This window comes from Vanessa cardui, chromosome 19, assembly GCF_905220365.1.
Source record: "Vanessa cardui chromosome 19, ilVanCard2.1, whole genome shotgun sequence".
Taxonomy (NCBI): domain Eukaryota; kingdom Metazoa; phylum Arthropoda; class Insecta; order Lepidoptera; family Nymphalidae; genus Vanessa; species Vanessa cardui.
The window spans coordinates 6,569,417-6,588,616 of NC_061141.1; the positions used below are offsets into that span (position 1 = coordinate 6,569,417).

At 36.3% G+C, this 19,200-nt stretch overlaps 2 protein-coding genes across 2 annotated transcripts in view; both read right to left on the minus strand.

Annotated features, from left to right (window-relative positions):
* Positions 1 to 6,852: 6,852 nt before the first annotated feature.
* LOC124538017 lies at positions 6,853 to 8,408 on the minus strand. The gene is made up of 3 exons (XM_047115017.1): positions 8,168 to 8,408; positions 7,555 to 7,800; positions 6,853 to 7,175 (listed from the first exon to the last, which is right to left on the minus strand). The coding sequence occupies exons 1-3, from the start codon at positions 8,337 to 8,339 to the stop codon at positions 6,982 to 6,984; spliced, it is 612 nt and encodes a 203-aa protein (XP_046970973.1). The 5' UTR covers positions 8,340 to 8,408; the 3' UTR covers positions 6,853 to 6,981.
* A 3,162-nt stretch (positions 8,409 to 11,570) lies between these two features.
* Positions 11,571 to 19,200, minus strand: part of LOC124537733 (myotubularin-related protein 6) — a 64,324-nt gene continuing 56,694 nt past the window's right edge. The window contains exons 10-17 of the mRNA XM_047114624.1: positions 17,204 to 17,347; positions 16,549 to 16,655; positions 15,894 to 16,022; positions 15,125 to 15,251; positions 14,305 to 14,444; positions 13,216 to 13,333; positions 12,231 to 12,365; positions 11,571 to 11,729 (exon numbers count right to left, since the gene is read on the minus strand). Coding sequence (XP_046970580.1) covers positions 11,571 to 11,729; positions 12,231 to 12,365; positions 13,216 to 13,333; positions 14,305 to 14,444; positions 15,125 to 15,251; positions 15,894 to 16,022; positions 16,549 to 16,655; positions 17,204 to 17,347 — 1,059 coding nt within the window. The remainder of the gene's footprint in view (positions 11,730 to 12,230; positions 12,366 to 13,215; positions 13,334 to 14,304; positions 14,445 to 15,124; positions 15,252 to 15,893; positions 16,023 to 16,548; positions 16,656 to 17,203; positions 17,348 to 19,200) is intronic.

Here is a 19,200-nt window from a genome sequence, read left to right on the forward strand (position 1 = left end):
CAAGTACAGCAACAGGAAGATGCCATCATGATGAGTGCATCAGGATGTACAAGTACAACAACCGCTTTCGAATCTGAGATCTGAAACTATACCTATACATACATCTGTAATGTTGCCTATTGATAGAGTCCAACCTGATGTTGAAGATGAGCTAAAGGTATCTTAAAATGTAAACGAAATCAGGAGAAAGACGAATAATAGTATTGTGAATGAAGCTTATGAGTTAAAAGCAGAAGAGTTCGCATGGTATCAGCTTTTCCCGTATGGTAAAAATGGTTTGAAAAACAACGACCCGTAAATATAAGGATTTGGATTACTATCAATTTCGTTTATTAGGTGCTGATGTTAGAGTTCAGCGCAACGACTACCTATTCTATGCTCTATCAATGTTTGAGTACTATCGAGTTAAATCAACCATTGCAGCTTGTGCTAGAAAAGTTGAAGGTGAAAACGGCAATCGAATAGAAGACCTGCACTTATATTTAAAAAATCTAAGAGGTTCCGCTGCTTATTGGCGTAGTGCTCTTAGTGATCTTATAGCACAAATCAGATGTTTAGGACCTCCCACTTATTTTGTTACATTGAGCTGCAATGATCTTCACTGGAAGGATATGAAAAGAGGTCTCCTTGTTAGTGATGGTAAACAGCACATTGACCCAGATGACATAGATATTCAGGAAACTCAGAGACTCATCGAGATGTATCCAGTTGTTGTGAGTAGACATTTTATTGTTCGTGTTAATGCGCTAATGCAGTTTCTTAAAACTGATACTGAAATATTTGGCGGTAAAGTTAGAGATCATTGGTGGCGAATCGTGCAGAACAGAGGAAGTCCTCATTTTCATATGGTTGTTTGGATCGAAGATCACCCGTCTGTTGCGACGCCTGGAGGAATAGCTCGCATTGATTCAGTCTGTAGTACTGCCATTCCTTTAGAAACTTCAGGACTATATGAATTAGTTAAAAATTGTCAAATACATCGACACACTAGTACGTGCACGAAAAATAATTCTGTTTGTCGTTTCAACTTTCCACGCTCGGAATGCTTAGAGACACATGTTATTGATATTTCATCTAACGAATTCATCTACAACGGTGGTCGCATTTGTGTTCTGAAAAGAAAAAGTGAAGATGGTTGGGTTATAATTACAGTCCTGCTTTGCTAAAAATGAGGAAAGCCAATATGGATATACAACCGTGTGGTACAAATGAGTCGATTGCGTATTACATCGCTAAATACGTGTCAAAATCAGAACCTACAAACCTAGATGGTGAAGTATCTCGAGCTCTTCAACAAATTAGGAGAGAAGAAACTGACGTCTCGCGTAAGCTGTTTAAAATATGAATGCGCATATTAAGAGAACGTCAAGTTTCAGCCTGCGAATGCGTATTCAGGCTATGCCATTTGAGTATACGTGACAGCTCGAGAAAAACAATTTTTGTCAATACTCGTTTTTTTTTTCGTTTTTTTTTTATAAATAAACAAATAAATATGTGACAACATCACATACATTACTCTGATCCCAATGTAAGTAGCTAAAGCACTTGTGTTATGGAAAATCAGAAGTAACGAAGGTACCACAAACACCCAGACCCAAGACAACATAAAAACTTATGGTAATCTACATCAACTCGGCCGGGAATCGAACCCGGGACCTTGGAGTGGCGTACCCATGAAAACCGGTGTACACACCTCTCGACCACGGAGGTCGTCAACTCGTAAAGCGGAACAAAGGTATAAAGTGTTGAAGTGCAATGAAGCTGGTCAAGCAGCAGGATATTGTGCCAATATTTTCGAACGATATGAAAAGCGACCAGCCAAGCACCCCTACTATGATTTTAACAATATGTGTCTCATAGAAATTGTGATGTTATTTGAGCCAGCAAGAAAATAGTAAGTAATTTACTCACCGTCTGCGGGCCAACTGCCTAACGACGAATTAAACGATTGTTCTATCGCACATTAAGTCGATAATTTGTAGACAATTGACGTGCCCCACGGTTTTATTTTAGTCTAGTCTATGCATATGTTTATAATTCCCACTACTGTATCTATTTTATTATTTTTTGGTTTTTAGTACATTTATGTAACATTGCAATGTATGTTTAACATAAAACCGTTTAACTTAAAAAGTTTTTTTACCTATTTTTTGGTTTTTAGTACATTTATCTTAAACATTGCAATGTATGTTCAACATAAAACCGTTTAACTAAAAAGTTTTTTTTACCTATTTTTATTTTAAAGGGCAGTAATATCAAATTAAATAGTGTAGTAATTGTTGCTGTAACGTCAGGCCCATTTTTATATGGACGTTCGCCCGTCTCCTTTGCAGCGTGTTACTATTTTATTTTACAAAAAACGTTTTTCACCCTTTTTTCAACCCTTTCCCTTCAACTCAGAGGAATGAGAGATTTCAACTGCAAATATAGAAGACTCAGATGAATCAGGCACAGATAGTCAAAATTTTGTCCTTGCTCTCCAAAAACAATCCGAATGCTGTAATTCTACAGAAGATAATCAATCAACCACGTGTGAGATACATGAACTTTTTAATTCCCAGATTTAAATTGTAGCCACTGCTCCTCACAAGAAGTCTCTGAATGACAGAACTCAAGATAATAATTGTTTGGTAGCACAGATTACTGTACCATCGTCAAGAGTAAAAGATGTTCCTGGTACTTCATCTATGATATACATGAACACAAAGACACAAAGCAATCAGCGTCAATTACTGGCTGCACATCTACACAACCTGCAGTGGCTGCAACACAGAAGCGAACCTCAGTAAAGACTGCTTATTTGACTGCAGGTACATATGTCTGCAGGTAAAATGTAATCAATGGATAAGACAAGTAGTTGAAGGGGCAGTTCCAGCATTTATAGATAATTTTAAACAAGCTGTGGTGCAATTAAAGAAACATATTAAATAATACAACAATTATAAACATAGATACTATGAAAAATAACGAAATCTTTCTGATCATCGATTTTAGCGAAAACTATAATTTTAAATATTTTGAAGAATTGCAGTCCCATCATTTTGGATGATCAGGAAAGCAAGTAACCTTACAAACACATACATATATTATGTTATGTCCACAAAACTCGAAGGACATAACAAGCCAACTGTTGTATTCTTTACCATTACTGCAAATAATTCCCATAATCCTACCTAATTTTGGGAAAACGTACATCCAATAATTGTCGATGTACAACATAACAATTCTCACATAACTACAATTCAATTTTTCTCTGTTGTATCGAGTCACCAAATATTCAGCAAATACAACGTAATTTGCATAACATTCCTTGAAGCCGAGCACAGATAAGGCTGCTGATAGTGTTTGTGGTGGTGCTATCTCAAATGCACTGCAAATGAAAAGATAGCAGCGGGTCCAGATATTTCAAATGTACAATTTTTTTTCCCTCTGAAGGTTCTCTTGTACTTAATCACTGACAGTGACATACAAAATATTGAAAAAGCGCTATATAAAGTTGTAGTACCTCTTCAAGTACATTACATTTTTACTGGCACTCTCAGTGAACCTCAAAAACAAAAAATTTGTTTTGCCAAAGGGGCTTTTGTTCTTACTTGAAACATAAAACATATCAGACTGTTCCTCCACCCATCATTTAACAACCTAAAGAAGCCATTCTATTGGATGGATTGGAGATAACATTTCTAATATTGTTGCAGTAGCTTAAAAAACATATTAAGCTCTTAGCAAGATTTAGCCAACTGTCCACCCTACAAAGACCTCTGATAATATTTGTGTTGTATCTAGAAGACAACATTACATAACTTTATGTTTTATATTGAATTAGATAAGATTATTTTCTTTGGTGTTATTCAAAATACTTTATTTTATGTCAAGTTATAAAAACTGAAATTGGTTTGTTTTTATCACTATACTTATATCTTTGTAGAATGTACAAATTAATGTTTATAAGAAACACTACTGTTTTATTAGGCTTACTGCTGCATTACTTATGTGTCCCACTGATTATTATTGTATTTTCAATAACACATAGGATTCTAATTATTAAAAATGTCTCAGATTCAAACTAAAGTGTTACTCATCAAAAGAAGAATATAATGTCCTCGGTTAGAATTACTATTTTTGTTTTAAAATTCAGGATTGGTGATTACTGCAATCTAGATTAATAAGAATATTCTATGAAACTTACTATTTAGCATTACAGTTCAGAACTGACTTATTAGTGAGTCTCAATGGATAATAATAATAAAAAAAAAAAAAAAAAAATTGTGAGGCAATTGTTGAATTTTTTGACACCTTAATATATAATATGGCACAAAAACAGTGAATCCACTAAAGCTAATGCTGCAGAGTGAGGTATACAATAAATCGAACTACAATATATCTATATCTACAAAATAAGAGGAACTACCACTAAGAAACACCGCTAAAATTCCCGCTGTTAGTATCGAGAAATAATGTTATGAGTCTTTTATCTGCAAATATGTTGAGCGCGGAATGTTGGATTCCAGGGCTGATTGCGGCTTCCGCACAGGATATCAGCTTCGTACACCCGCATCATTTTTATTTTTTTAAAGAACGCTTTATTATTCAAGACATTACTGACAAATGTCAAGTGCTATTTACTAAAAGTAAAATGCTAACAATGTGCCAACTATCAAGTGGACAGTTGTAAAATGGCACTGTTGCCTTAACTCAAACTTAAGTCTCCTATACACATTAGCCCAGCTATTCAAGAATATTGTGTATGAGAAAAATCATTACATAACTATTTAAATATTTGAAATGATAACCATTATTTTAGTATAAATAATTTAAAAAATTTACTCTGTTAATTATAAATAAATTCATTCAATTAAACATATATATTATACTAGCGACCCGCCCCGTTTTTGCTCAGGTGCAAAGCTGATATTAAAAGTACTACAGAATTTGTTTATTTACGACATCACATTAGAAACTTCTAAAATTTTCAGTGTTTCTATTCTAGGTTATCCACGTATTATATACAAAAACCTTCCTCTCTAATCACTTTATTTATTAAAAAAATATCGCAAGAAATTCCGTTCCGTAGTTTTAAAGATTTGAGCATAAAAAGGGATATAGGGAAAGAAAAAGCGACTTTGTTTTATACTATGTAATGAATTATCACTACATAGTATAAAACAAAGTTAAACATTAGTCTACAGTGTAGCTCCAGTTTTCTATTTATATGAATAAGTCAGGTAATAGAATAGAAAACATTTGTTGGGGGGGGGGATGTTGAAAAGCTAAGCTAAGCCAGCTAAGATTTAAAAAAGCTTCCAACTACTAAGCTATCGCGAGTTAACCGTGCTATTGTGAGTCAACCATATAAGATAGACATATGCTGTCATGGGATATTGATTAAATAATTTTAAGGAGAACATTTCCGTCATACATGATTTCTGTGTAGCTTTAATCATTAAGGTTGTACACACGACGAAAGATTAAAAAAATATGGAGTAACTTCTCCCGTTTTCCCAACATTTCTCTGCTCCTATGATTGTGGCGTGATGAAAAGTACTATATATAACCAGCTCAGGAGTATGAAAAATAATTGCATCAAGTTTCGTTAAAATCCGTCGATTAGTTTTTGTTTCTATAACGGTTATACAGACAAACAATAATTTTACTGATTGCATTTTTGTCATTAGTATCGATCCTTGATCACCCTGATCTGATAGTTATTTTGGAAATGTATATCATGTACAGAATAGACATCTCTACAGATTTATTATAAGTATAGATATTGTTCACGTATTATACATACAAAATCATCCTCTTTAAATCATTCTATCTATTAAAAAAACTTCATCAAAAACCAAAAGTTTTAGAGATTTAAGCATATACAGGACAAGAAAGTCAGCGCGAAGCAATTTTGTTTTATACTATGTAGTGATAACAAATAGGTACAACATACACAGTTTTAACTCATTAGAAAATACAAACCGCTCTGTCCCTCCGTTTTAAAACTGTAATATCTTCGAAAATATTCATTTAAATTACATGCTGTAAGGCCTGTAGGGCCATATTGATCTATATTGAATGCACAATTTATTTAAGGTACCTAATTGGATAATGATTAATGCTATATTGCTCAAAATCGCTTCGAAAATAAGCCATTATTTCTCGTAAAAAAAACGATAAAAAATGTTTATTATGGGTTATCTTTAAGAGATAGACATATACTAACGCGGACTTTTTTGTAGACATTTTTGAGGTGTACAATTCCGTAGTACATTATTTTGATCTATCTAGTAGGGTTCAGCCAGCGTTTACAATGTAATCGCAAAAAAAATTGTAAATTTACGACATCACATTAGAAACTTTTTAAATTATCAGTTTTACTTAACTATATTGTCTATGTATTATATACAAAAACTTTCCTCTCGAATCACTCCATCTATTAAAAAACCGCATCAAAATCCTTTGCGTAGTTTTAAAGATTTAAGCGTACAAAGGGACGTACGGTCAGAGAAAGCGACTTTGTTTTAAACTATGTAAAGATATAGGTACATATTATAAATGACTAATTACGAAATTTAAATTGTTATTGTTCTACATGACAATATGGTTTTAAAAATATGAAAAACTTATCTTTGAATCAAATTTTTAGAAATGATCGATGTAAAAAAATACAGACGAATTGATAACCTCCTCCTTTTTGAAGTCGATTGAAAACAAAGATTCTCTATTGACAATTTCGAAAAAAGTCTGTAAAAATAATAAGTTACTTACTGTTTTTTCAGACAATCTCTTGAATTTTACGCTAATACGTTATTGTGAAATTTATAGGTTAAGATTTAATTGTATATTATAAATTCAATCAAACAATAAATAAAACAATTTTATTCAACTGTTTTTCAAGTGTTTTTGATTAAAAGAATTACAATACTTTTTACCTCAGCAAGCTAATTTCAACTATTAAACTGTTATTTATGCTTTATATTATCCATATAATTAATAGTTCACAGTAATTTTATGTTTGTTATTCATCATGAGATCATTTGTACAGTCATTTAGATGCGATGCCATTGCGCAGTCGTTTTTAGTCTTAATGCTTGTTTCAATACAGCGATCTAAGTTTTTCTCCAATTTTTTCATTAATTTATCATCTTTCTCATAAAATTTACGCACTAATGTAAGTAAATTATCTGTAATAAATATTCGATTATTGACGTAATATAATAATCAATGATATTCGAATAAACATATGTTATATCCATACTAAACAACAGAAAAAAGTGTGCCGCGCCGAGGACCGTTTATTTTAGTTTATTTTTACATATCGTAAAAAGGATAGCTTGATAAAAACAATAAGTAAAAGGGATAACTAGATGTTTTAATTACGCAAAACTACTACGTAATTATGTATTATAACGTATTACTACGTAAAACTACAAAAGGAAAACGTCCCAATTAGGACGTTTTCTAGTCTTCACTTTTTGCGCGTTAATAACATATCTGTTTACTACAACATCATTGGACGTAATACAAATTTAAAAACTCGAATAAGTATTGTAACATACAAACCTTTATGGATTTTTCCGTTTTCAATAACACCGTTCCTTTTTAAAACACAAGCAATAAGACATTCGCCGTGTACTGGCGACTCTTTCATCGGTGACAAACTCTTTACCGGTCTTCTATCATTCTTCTGAACTTCTTTGAGGCACTCGGACATATTCTTTTTAAATTGCTCAACGTGACTCTTGACTTCTTTAGGAAATGAACTGTATGACCAATCCGGCTCGACACTTCCGTGATTGTGAGCGTTGACTTTTGTAACAAAATAAAGTGTATTTTTCTATACTCAATAATATTATTGATGTAATACCATGTAAATTCTATTTAAAGTGGTCACCACAAGGATTCATAAATATTAACCATATACATTTTAAATTAACATGGTTATTTTACTAAAGTGAACAAGACATTCGTAGATAATGTCGAAATATCGAGCTCCACCGAATAAAAATAAAAAAAACATGGTAAATGTCCCGGAATTAATAACTTTAGTAATATTAACCATTCTTTATACTGTAAAATCGTCAGCTACCAACTATGATGTGATGTCCCTTGTGCCTGTAATGACTGGCTCATTCATCCCTTACCTAAAAAAGAAACATATTTCATACATGCTCACCACTTTTTACACGATTTTTCTTTTGAAAGATCATATTTTTCGTTATGACAGTATCTTTGTCGATTTTAATGTTATGCTTAGTATCTAGGCCTAGCATTTCTGCATTATTCTGACCTTTTTCGCCCGTAACAAATTGAAAAATTGTTAATAAAATGAAAAAATAGGAAAACATGTTTTTTGAAAATTAATCCGAACAAAACTGTTAACAAACCGATTAGCTTTTAGCTTACAAGTAAATGATTAAATTGTTATGCTGCCCTTAATTGGCTAATATACTTTTCATGAAGCCAATTATTTAGCAAAAATATACCAATAAAATTTTATGACTTTAGATTTGATTGGCAAGAGTTGACTGAGAGAAAAATAGTCATTGATCTCAGTTGTGTCATAAATTCTAAATTCAAATTTAATTCAGACGATTTAAGAATGTATCTTGTAATTGTTATTAGATGAAAAAAAAATCTTTTTCTTTTCAATTCTTCAGCAATTTTAGTAAGGAAAAAGACAGCCATGGATCAGATATACTGTATTAATACAGCCCCATGTCGTCAAGGATGCCTAACTATTACCCTTTATAATTTCTTAGTACAAAGCATAATAGAATACAGAATAACTGACATAATATTCAGTCACCAGACCTGAAAAATATATCGATATCAATATAACAATAGATTTATATTATAAACCGAATTGTACTCAAAATAATAGTGGCATTATCCCGTGATATTCTAACTATGAATCTAAACGTAAATGAGTTTATTATTATTTTTTCTTTTTTACTCTTTCAATTAATCAACCGATCATCCTAAATATAGCATGCACGTTAGAAAATCTATAATAAAACAACATAGAATTAATTAGACTACCGAGCAAAACTAGTTTGTAAACAAATCGTCCTAGAAAACAAAATTTATTTATCTTGCAAATTCAGAACAAGTCAGTCCATGTGATATGGATTAATGTAAACCAGAGTGTGTTAATAGATTTATTAGACTATTTTATTACTATATGGAGCAGTCAACGTCATTTTTTTAAGTAAAGGTAAAGATACCTTCATTATGACACAAGAAAAGTACACTACATAACACTACAAGAGGTAATATGCGATCTCCCGCCAACAAAGCGTCAGCTGATAGTTCTGTATGAATAGTGCGAGTTATACAAAACTAATCGTAAACCCAATCATCTCGTTATTGAGTATACTCGTTTCCTATTGTTGTAATTGTCGTCCGTACTCACAAAATACTGAAAACGACCAATCACGAGCGTTAATGTTGTTATTTTTTATGTGATAAGAGGCAAAAGAGTAAGATGGAAACATAACTACTAGTTACTACCGCTCATGGACATCTGCAACATCGAGGCGTTGTCACTTTCGAATGCTTGTTGATGCTCGTTAACGGCGATCCGAAAAACTCATAAATAATTCCGAATTCTGTCACTAGATGGCGCTATTTTTATTTTCATACAAATATTTGAAAACGTCAACTATAGAATAAAATCTTCAAAACCTCGCACTAGAAACGCTCTTACGATACAAATATAACATTGGAACGAAGTCACAAGTTAACTCTTGCTTGTGATACTATATGATGACATAAAATATTAATCAAAGAAATGTTTGTAAAAAAAAAAAAAAAACTAAAATCTATTTTTCTTTAATTTATATTTAATACAGTCGGTCATATTTAATACGGACTTTCATACTATAGTTTTTGTATATTTCCTGTACTAATAAAACTAATCTAGAGTTAATATAATTAAAACTAAATTAAATTCATCTTGTACAATTGAAAAGTAATTAGTAATTATGACATGTATACAGAGAACAAATGACATTTAAAAATAGAAAATGGCGCGTCAAGTGTAAGTTGGCGTGTGGCAAAAACATGTACTAATTATTTTTGTTCATTTACATCTTATTTGTTTTATTTACCCTTATTAAGAAAACTTACCCAAAATCTATTAAAAATGAGACGTAGAGAATTATTTTCTAGGGAGATATTGGTAAAATAAACAAAAAAGTGGAAAGACAAAGGGTGTAGCAGGTGCTACCACAGGAAAGCCAACTTATACTTGACAGTCTGTAACAGCCGAGTGTCACAAGATGGACTGACAATAACGCCCGGTTACTGTTTTAACGAAACATACATACACCCTACTACTATCAGTAAGTAAAGGTACTTTCTAAATAACACTTCGTAATAGTCGTTCTACTATACGAATACAATAACCGGGTGTAATATTCCTTTAATAGCAGACAATATCAGACGTTTAATTTTGATGAAAAATAATCTAAATAAAATTATATTTATTATACTGCCTTTAAGACGAACTGGTGTATTGAAAGTCAGATTTTCTAATACATTGGTTATCTTAACATGTAAAGCGGTAAATAGAAAAAATGAGGTATCTGTCTATCTGGTATTAATAAGCATGTAAATAAGCATGCTCATGTACATGCTAGTGTTATTCATTTATCATAAATCAAAATGACTTTCATTAATTTTTACTGTTCTTTGTTTAAATCTACTATAAACTACTTAAATCTACCTTAAGACTATTTGAAATACACGAAAATACTAAAACTAATGAACAGAGAGAGATAAATGCAACTAGAATGGATACTCTTCAAATAATTTCAAAACTCTTTACATGCCATATTACTGAAACGGCATAATGATTTAAAACCTTAATAAAAAATATTCTGAATACTAAGATTATATTTTGAATAATATGTACAATTTCGAACTGTTTCTACAATATGTGCATATATATTAATTAAACTAAATTACAAAATACTTTAAAGGGGACACCCCACTCATAACCATTGTCATGAAAATCTATAATAATTTATTTATGTGTGCGTGTACATGAAACACCTGTTATCAACATTACATCATTAATGCAAGCTTATATTTCCTTTCGTTTTATATAATTGCAAAATTACAAATAAAGCTTCCTGTCAAGGTACAATTCACCATTACATACTTATATCATAGCGTACAAAACAGAAACAATGAGATAATATTTTTAATTACTCATATCAGGTATTAATCAGAAATAAAAAAACATTTACAACTCTTACCATGTGATAATTATTATTTTATTTTCATAACTTAAGTGGCTTGTGTTACCATACCTGAAATAAAACAATAAGAAAATTATTAAACATATGATTAATTATAAAAAAATGATAAAAGCAACATCACTGCTTTGAAAATTATCATTAGAACTCCTCTTATCAACTTAATAATTGTAGTGAAATATTGAGACCGTATAAAAAAAAAATCATGAAATTGGGTAGGAAGTAAAAAGTTGCAGAAATGAGTGTGCTAGGGTATAAGGCAAACGAAGCCTTAAATGTATCAGCATAAAGATGAAAATAGCTTGAATTGAATTATCACGGACCGGCGGCGGAGGGCGCGGCGGGCGCGTCGGGCGCGTCGGGCGCGCAGGCGGCGCACAGCGGCACGGCGCGCGGCGCACTCAGCGCACGTAAAGGTGCGCGCGCGCACACGCAGCGCGTGCACACGCAGCGCCCACAACCCCAGCAGTGGTGCTGCGGGCGCGGCCATTGCATTCAGTACGAGACAGAATTAGTTTTGACCTCAGAGTTTTTTAATTTTAATTAACACTCTTTATTACACTGAGAAATTTTACATGGTAATTTTACACATGAAATCATTGTTCACAATGTCGGGCTTATTTCTAAAAGAAATTTCTTCCAGCCAACCCACAGCTGTATGAGTGTTATATAGCAGGTATAAATAGTGCAACAACAACAACAACAACAACAGCCTGTAAACTCCCACTGCTGGGCTAAAGGCCTCCTCTCCTTTGAGGAGAAGGTTTGGAACATATTCCACCACGCTGTTCCAATGCGGGTTGGTGGAATGCACATGTGGCAGAATTTCTATGAAATTTATCACATGCAGGTTTCCTCACGATGTTTTCCTTCACCGCTGAGCACGAGATGAATTATAATGATAAATTAATAGTGCAACATTAGACTCTAACTCTTAGTAATATTATGTTTAAGCAGTTTTGTAGCAGACCTTACCTTCCTGCTGAAGTGGTCGAGTGGGGTGGAGCAACTGCACTCCGTTACGTTCTTGATGCTTTTCCAGTCCAAGGCTACGGTGTTCATCTCAGCCTCGAGCTGAAGCATACTGGAGGGTATCGACGCGTCCACTTTCTGTGACGAGCGCACGCACATATTTTCCTTATTCATTACAAAAACAGTAATTTGGACAAAATGTTTTATTCTTTTTTTTATGGTATAGGTTGGTGGACGAGCAGATGGGCCACCTGATGAAGTGGTCACCATCACCCATAGACAATGACGCTGTAAGAAATATTAACTATTCCTTACATCGTCAATGTGCCACCAACCTTGGGAACTAAGTTGTTATGTCCCTTGTGCCTGCAGTTACACTGGCTCACTCACCCTTCAAACCGGAACACAACAATACTGAGTACTGTTATTTGGCGGTAGAATAACTGATGAGTGGGTGGTACCTACCCAGACGGGCTTGCACAAAGCCCTACCACCAAGTAAATTCTAAATTCTAAAATAAATTAATAATTAAATTAAATTAGTAATTCTCAAATTTAAATAAATTTTAAGTTGTTAAAAATACTGTTTCAAAATTATTTTAAGTCTTTTTTTCGTATAAACGAAAAATAACCACCCTAAGATTTATAATACATGCCCTCATATTTATTTATTTAAATATTATAAGTTGTATTTTCATTCTTGAGTCAAAAAAAAATCTTCTCACGAATAATAATGATTTTACGAAATGTTCCAAGCGAGAAATATCTTCAATATAATATGCATAACATTATTGGATAGGGTTACTATGACTACATATGTGTTTAAATATATTTTTTTTATTTTCATTATTGATTATTTTGGGACAACGAACATTTCTGCCCCACACTTTAATAAATGTATCTCTTGTTTCTTACGCCGCCGGTAAAGTCATTGTGAGGAAACAAATACGAATTTAAAGTGTTAATAAAAAGTAGATAAACAGCAATACCTCAGTTATAAGGGGTATCTTTTGCGAGTTGGGCGAGGCGCCTCCCAGCTCTTTGAGGGGGTGGTCGTGAGTGGCGCACTCCAGCTCCGACAACGAACCTCCCGACTCGTACAACAGCCTATATTTTAATTAGAAAATCATTATAGTAATATTGTCTCATATACACATAGAGATGAAAACTTGGATTGGATAGAATTGGTTGATTTTGTGTCATATTTTCAACTGATATTTTATTTAATATATATTATATGTAAAATATATCACACTGTTAATTAGAAAATCATTATATTATAATTGTCTTATCATTTCACATACAAATAGAGATGAAAACTTAGAATTGGTTGGATTGAATTGGAAAAAAAATATCAGTTGAAAATATGACACAAAATCAGTGTCATATTTCCAACTGATATTTTTTTTAATATATATTATGTGTGATATATATCACACCCATTTTAGTATTTATCTAATTATTATGAAATCTATCGCTTTTATACAACCCATAGTTTACAATATTTTCATTAGTATATTTATCAAAATAGGTTATTTGACTGGTTTTTAAAATCCATTTTATATTATTTAGCAGAGTAAAAAGAAATTTTTTTCTTTCTAAATAACGCGCGAAAACGATACTTGGACAATATGCTACAAAGGGGTCGGTGACGTCACTTTGACGTCATTTAATCTGTGGTACATATAGTATAAAAGCAAGGTTTACGAGAAAGTGACTTCATCATAAGCCCGGCCAATCTGGAGCGTTTTGTGTCACGTAACAAACGTTTGAAAAAATGCATTTTTATTTATTGATTATTGAATAAAATAAGTATTATTTTCATCTTTCGTTAGTAAATAACCATTTTTAAACTCATAATATACACTGATTATAATTATTCACAATTTATTTTTCGCATTGTCAAATAGCCTATTATGTTTAGGATTTTAGACGTTTTTTATCTTAGCAACTATGAATATTCTAGAAGTGTTTTTGAGGTTGAACTACATACATAGATACAGGCAAAGTACCGTACGCAATTGAGACTTTTTCGACCCTTTAAGTTATACTAATCAATGTTTAGTTATCTTACTAACTTATTGTCTATCTGTAGACCTTCCACTTTGGTCTCAATCTCGACGGTGTCGTCGGAGCCGTTCTGGTAGTTGACTAGCGCGGTCTCTCTGCTTTTTTCGGCTTTACGTCCAGAGAGAAGGTTCTTGAATGTTGATATTCTCTGTAGTGAAACACAATTATTAATTTATGTCACCTTTTAAATCCGTTTATTTATGTTTGGTAGATGCGGGAATCAATTGCATTGATAATATATTAAAGAGACTTACGGGCGTGTACCTAATTGACATAAACATTACTTAAGACCCACCGCCACGTGCGAAAAGAATAAAAGTAACAGCCTGTAAATTTCCCACAATTGGGCTAAAGACTCCTCTCTTTTATGAAGGTTTTAACTTATTATGATCAACCACGAATTCACTCTCACCACACCTACTAGTAGACCATCTTACACTATCAGAATCAGTAGAATATACGACATTTTTCTATATGCAAAGAAGCTTTTGCAAAGCAGTAGACTAACTTACTTTAAAAAAAGCATACAAGCAATTCACTAAATTAATTAAGAATTTACTAATATTCCTATTTACCCCTCCTTTTAAGCTTATCGCTTGTGTTAGGAGTGGGTACGACAACAACAAGGGGTCAGAATCGATCTTACAACTTTTACATCACTAGGCAGCCAAAAATCTAAACTATGCCATTATCTTTTTATATAGGTATACTTGAATAAATCGCTTGTTATCTACTGGTGGTATGATTAATTGTTAATACGGGTAGTAATAGCTCGTCGCCTGACGCGGGTTAATCACACAGAATCTTAGCGAGTGAGAGCGGGGTAACCTTGGCGAGGTAGTCGATGTGGTGCGTGAGCGCGCCGGAGTGCTCCACGGCGGCCGGCAGGATGTCCGCCAGCGACTCCCGCGGGTGCACGCCGCTCTCGTGCCGGCAGTACATGCCGCGCCAGAACCTGACGACAATATACGACATTACACTAAAATGTAACAATAAAACTACGAGAAGAACATTGAAGAATGTTTCCATCTTATAAGGAATGTATTAGTAGACGGAAATCGACTAAAATAGTTTAGTAATTGTTATAAATAAATATGAGACATCACATACATTACTCTGATCCCAATGTAAGTAGCTGAAGCACTTGTGTTATGGAAAATCAGAAGTAACGACGGTACCACAAACAACCAGACCCAAGACAACATAGAAAACTAATGGTAATCTACATCGACTCGGCCGGGAATCGAACCCGGGATCTCGGAGTGGCGTACCCATGAAAACCGGTGTACACACCACTCGACCATGGAGTGTGTTAATTTGATATAATTAGAAAATTATTAATTGTGCATGGATGTAGATGGATATAAAGGTAGAGGACGACCAAAGAAACGATGGATGGATTGTTTGAAAAAAGATATGGTAGAAAGAATGTTACTTGTAAGATGACGGCCGACAGAGAAGTATGGAAGGAGAAGACATGCTGCGCCGACCCCAAACAAAATTGGGATAAGGGCAGGAGGATGATGATTTCGCATATTATTAATTGCCTAGTGTATAAACCTAATGTGTAAGTGCATTATAAAGAATAATTAAATACCTTATACTTTGTGCACTCAAATCTGGTTTGAGTACATCGGGGTGTGCTTTGGGATTATACAGAGGATTCTTGTACTCGTTCAGATGACTCGCCATGTAACCCCACAGAGAAAACGTACGCTCAGACAATCTGTGACGAAAGAGCACATATTAGGTTTAATACATACAAAACAACTTAATAAATCAACCTTAAGGCGAAGGGATAACGTTCAAATTCGCTTAATTTATTTTTATTTTGTAGTAAATGTAATCTATATACAGAACTCACCGGGAAAATTCCAAATTATTATTAATTTATAGATATTATAATTTTTGAGATTTCGTGATGAATCAGCGAGTTGTATTTTTTTATGGTATAGGTTGGCGGACGAGCATATGGGCCACCTGATGGTAAGTGGTCACCATTGCCCATAGACAATGAAGTTGTAAGAAATATTAACTATTTTTACATCGTCAATGTGCCACCAACCTTGGGAACTAAGATGTTATATCCCTTGTGCCTGTAGTCACACTGGCGCACTCACCCTTCAAACCGGAACACAACAATACTGAGTACTGTTATTTGGCGGTAGAATAACTGATGAGTGGGTGGTACCTACCCAGACGGTCTTGCACAAAACCCTACCAAGATTTACACAATAATAGATATTTTTTACCTTAAATCACGGCGATCTTTCTGACAGTTCCCAATGAACGTGCCGTATTGGCACGCGTGCGCGTGATCGTGTAGTGTTAGGAGGAACCTCTCGTTGAACTGGAACGCCTGAAAAACGGGAAAAATGTAATTCAAATGACATCCTCAGCTTAGAGAGTTACAACCGGAAGGACCCGAGAACATAATGGGCAAGTAAAATTACATTGTCAGGTGCCCAATTGTTGTTTACTTTTTATTCGGCATGGAAGAAAACGTAAACCTCAAATGATCCGTACTAACTTTGATTTGTTTAAATAATTTGGCTTTTTAATATACAAAAAATAAATAAAAGTTCTAATTTATTAATCCTTACTTTTATTTCCAAGAAGTTTAACAATTACTACTTACGACGAATTGATATTCTGCTTACGGTTTTGGTGAAGAATATGACAATTTAAATAAACTAGTTATAACGGATTTGAATCGCGTATATTAATTATTTTTGACATCCCGACGTTTCGGGTAGTCTACCCGTTACCACGAACGCTGTAAAGTGCTCGAAACGTCGGGATGACAAATATAATTAATATACACGATTCAAATCCGTTATAACTAGTTTTATTTAAATGTGTAATAATCGCGAAAATTTAAAACAACATTAGAATATGACAACTCACCTCTGGTGCTTGTCTGTACAGCTGCCAAGTGCAGTCCAGCAGCTGAGTGAAGACGGGAGACCGCTCCCGAGAGTCGCAAGCCACGTGACCGCAGCGAGCTGTGAATTTGTGGCCGAAGGATAGCCAATCTTTTTCTATGAGTGCCTGAAATTTCAAAAACATTTCTTTTTTATGTAATTCATTTAGAAAATCCGATAGTCAATGATTTGTACATAACGGTACAGGTAGCATTTAAATTAAACACTTCTCATGAATATTATTATCGTACGCTTGTCCTTAGGCATAATTGATTGATTCTTTATAAAAGAACGTGTATTATATTCTCAACTTTTCTGCTATTAAATAGCTTCATAGAATCTGTTATAGCACAAGGCGGTTTACATCAGTCAGTTAGGTCAGTATTTAAACGGCGCATTTACAATTTATCTCCCTCACTTTCGCGCGCGCGTTCACCCTACGCGCTCACGCTCAGTGTGTCACTCTCTCTGTCTCTCACTCACACACGCGCGCGCGCACAGTTCGTCCCGCTCGCTCACCTGGTAGCCGTTGATGGTCCTGTAGTGCGGCTCGAGGCAGAGCGCGGCGAGCGAGCACACCTGCGCGGTGCGGTCCCAGCCGTCGCTGCAGTGCACGCACACTGGTCACTCTCTCTGCCTCTCTCTCACACACGCGCGCGCGCACAGTTCGTCCCGCTCGCTCACCTGGTAGCCGTTGATGGTCCTGTAGTGCGGCTCGAGGCAGAGCGCGGCGAGCGAGCACACCTGCGCGGTGCGGTCCCACCCGTCGCTGCAGTGCACGCACACTGGTCACTCTCTCTGTCTCTCTCTCACACACGCGCGCGCGCACAGTTCGTCCCGCTCGCTCACCTGGTAGCCGTTGATGGTCCTGTAGTGCGGCTCGAGGCAGAGCGCGGCGAGCGAGCACACCTGCGCGGTGCGGTCCCACCCGTCGCTGCAGTGCACGCACACTGGTCGTTCTCTCTGTCTCTCTCACACACGCGCGCGCGCACAGTTCGTCCCGCTCGCTCACCTGGTAGCCGTTGATGGTCCTGTAGTGCGGCTCGAGGCAGAGCGCGGCGAGCGAGCACACCTGCGCGGTGCGGTCCCACCCGTCGCTGCAGTGCACGCACACTGGTCACTCTCTCTGTCTCTCTCTCACACACGCGCGCGCGCACAGTTCGTCCCGCTCGCTCACCTGGTAGCCGTTGATGGTCCTGTAGTGCGGCTCGAGGCAGAGCGCGGCGAGCGAGCACACCTGCGCGGTGCGGTCCCAGCCGTCGCTGCAGTGCACGCACACTGGTCACTCTCTCTGTCTCTCTCTCACACACGCGCGCGCGCACAGGTCGTCCCGCTCGCTCACCTGGTAGCCGTTGATGGTCCTGTAGTGCGGCTCGAGGCAGAGCGCGGCGAGCGAGCACACCTGCGCGGTGCGGTCCCACCCGTCGCTGCAGTGCACGCACACTGGTCGTTCTCTCTGTCTCTCTCACACACGCGCGCGCGCACAGTTCGTCCCGCTCGCTCACCTGGTAGCCGTTGATGGTCCTGTAGTGCGGCTCGAGGCAGAGCGCGGCGAGCGAGCACACCTGCGCGGTGCGGTCCCAGCCGTCGCTGCAGTGCACGCACACTGGTCACTCTCTCTGTCTCTCTCTCACACACGCGCGCGCGCACAGTTCGTCCCGCTCGCTCACCTGGTAGCCGTTGATGGTCCTGTAGTGCGGCTCGAGGCAGAGCGCGGCGAGCGAGCACACCTGCGCGGTGCGGTCCCAGCCGTCGCTGCAGTGCACGCACACTGGTCACTCTCTCTGTCTCTCTCTCAGACACGCGCGCGCGCACAGGTCGTCCCGCTCGCTCACCTGGTAGCCGTTGATGGTCCTGTAGTGCGGCTCGAGGCAGAGCGCGGCGAGCGAGCACACCTGCGCGGTGCGGTCCCAGCCGTCGCTGCAGTGCACGCACACTGGTCACTCTCTCTGTCTCTCTCTCACACACGCGCGCGCGCAC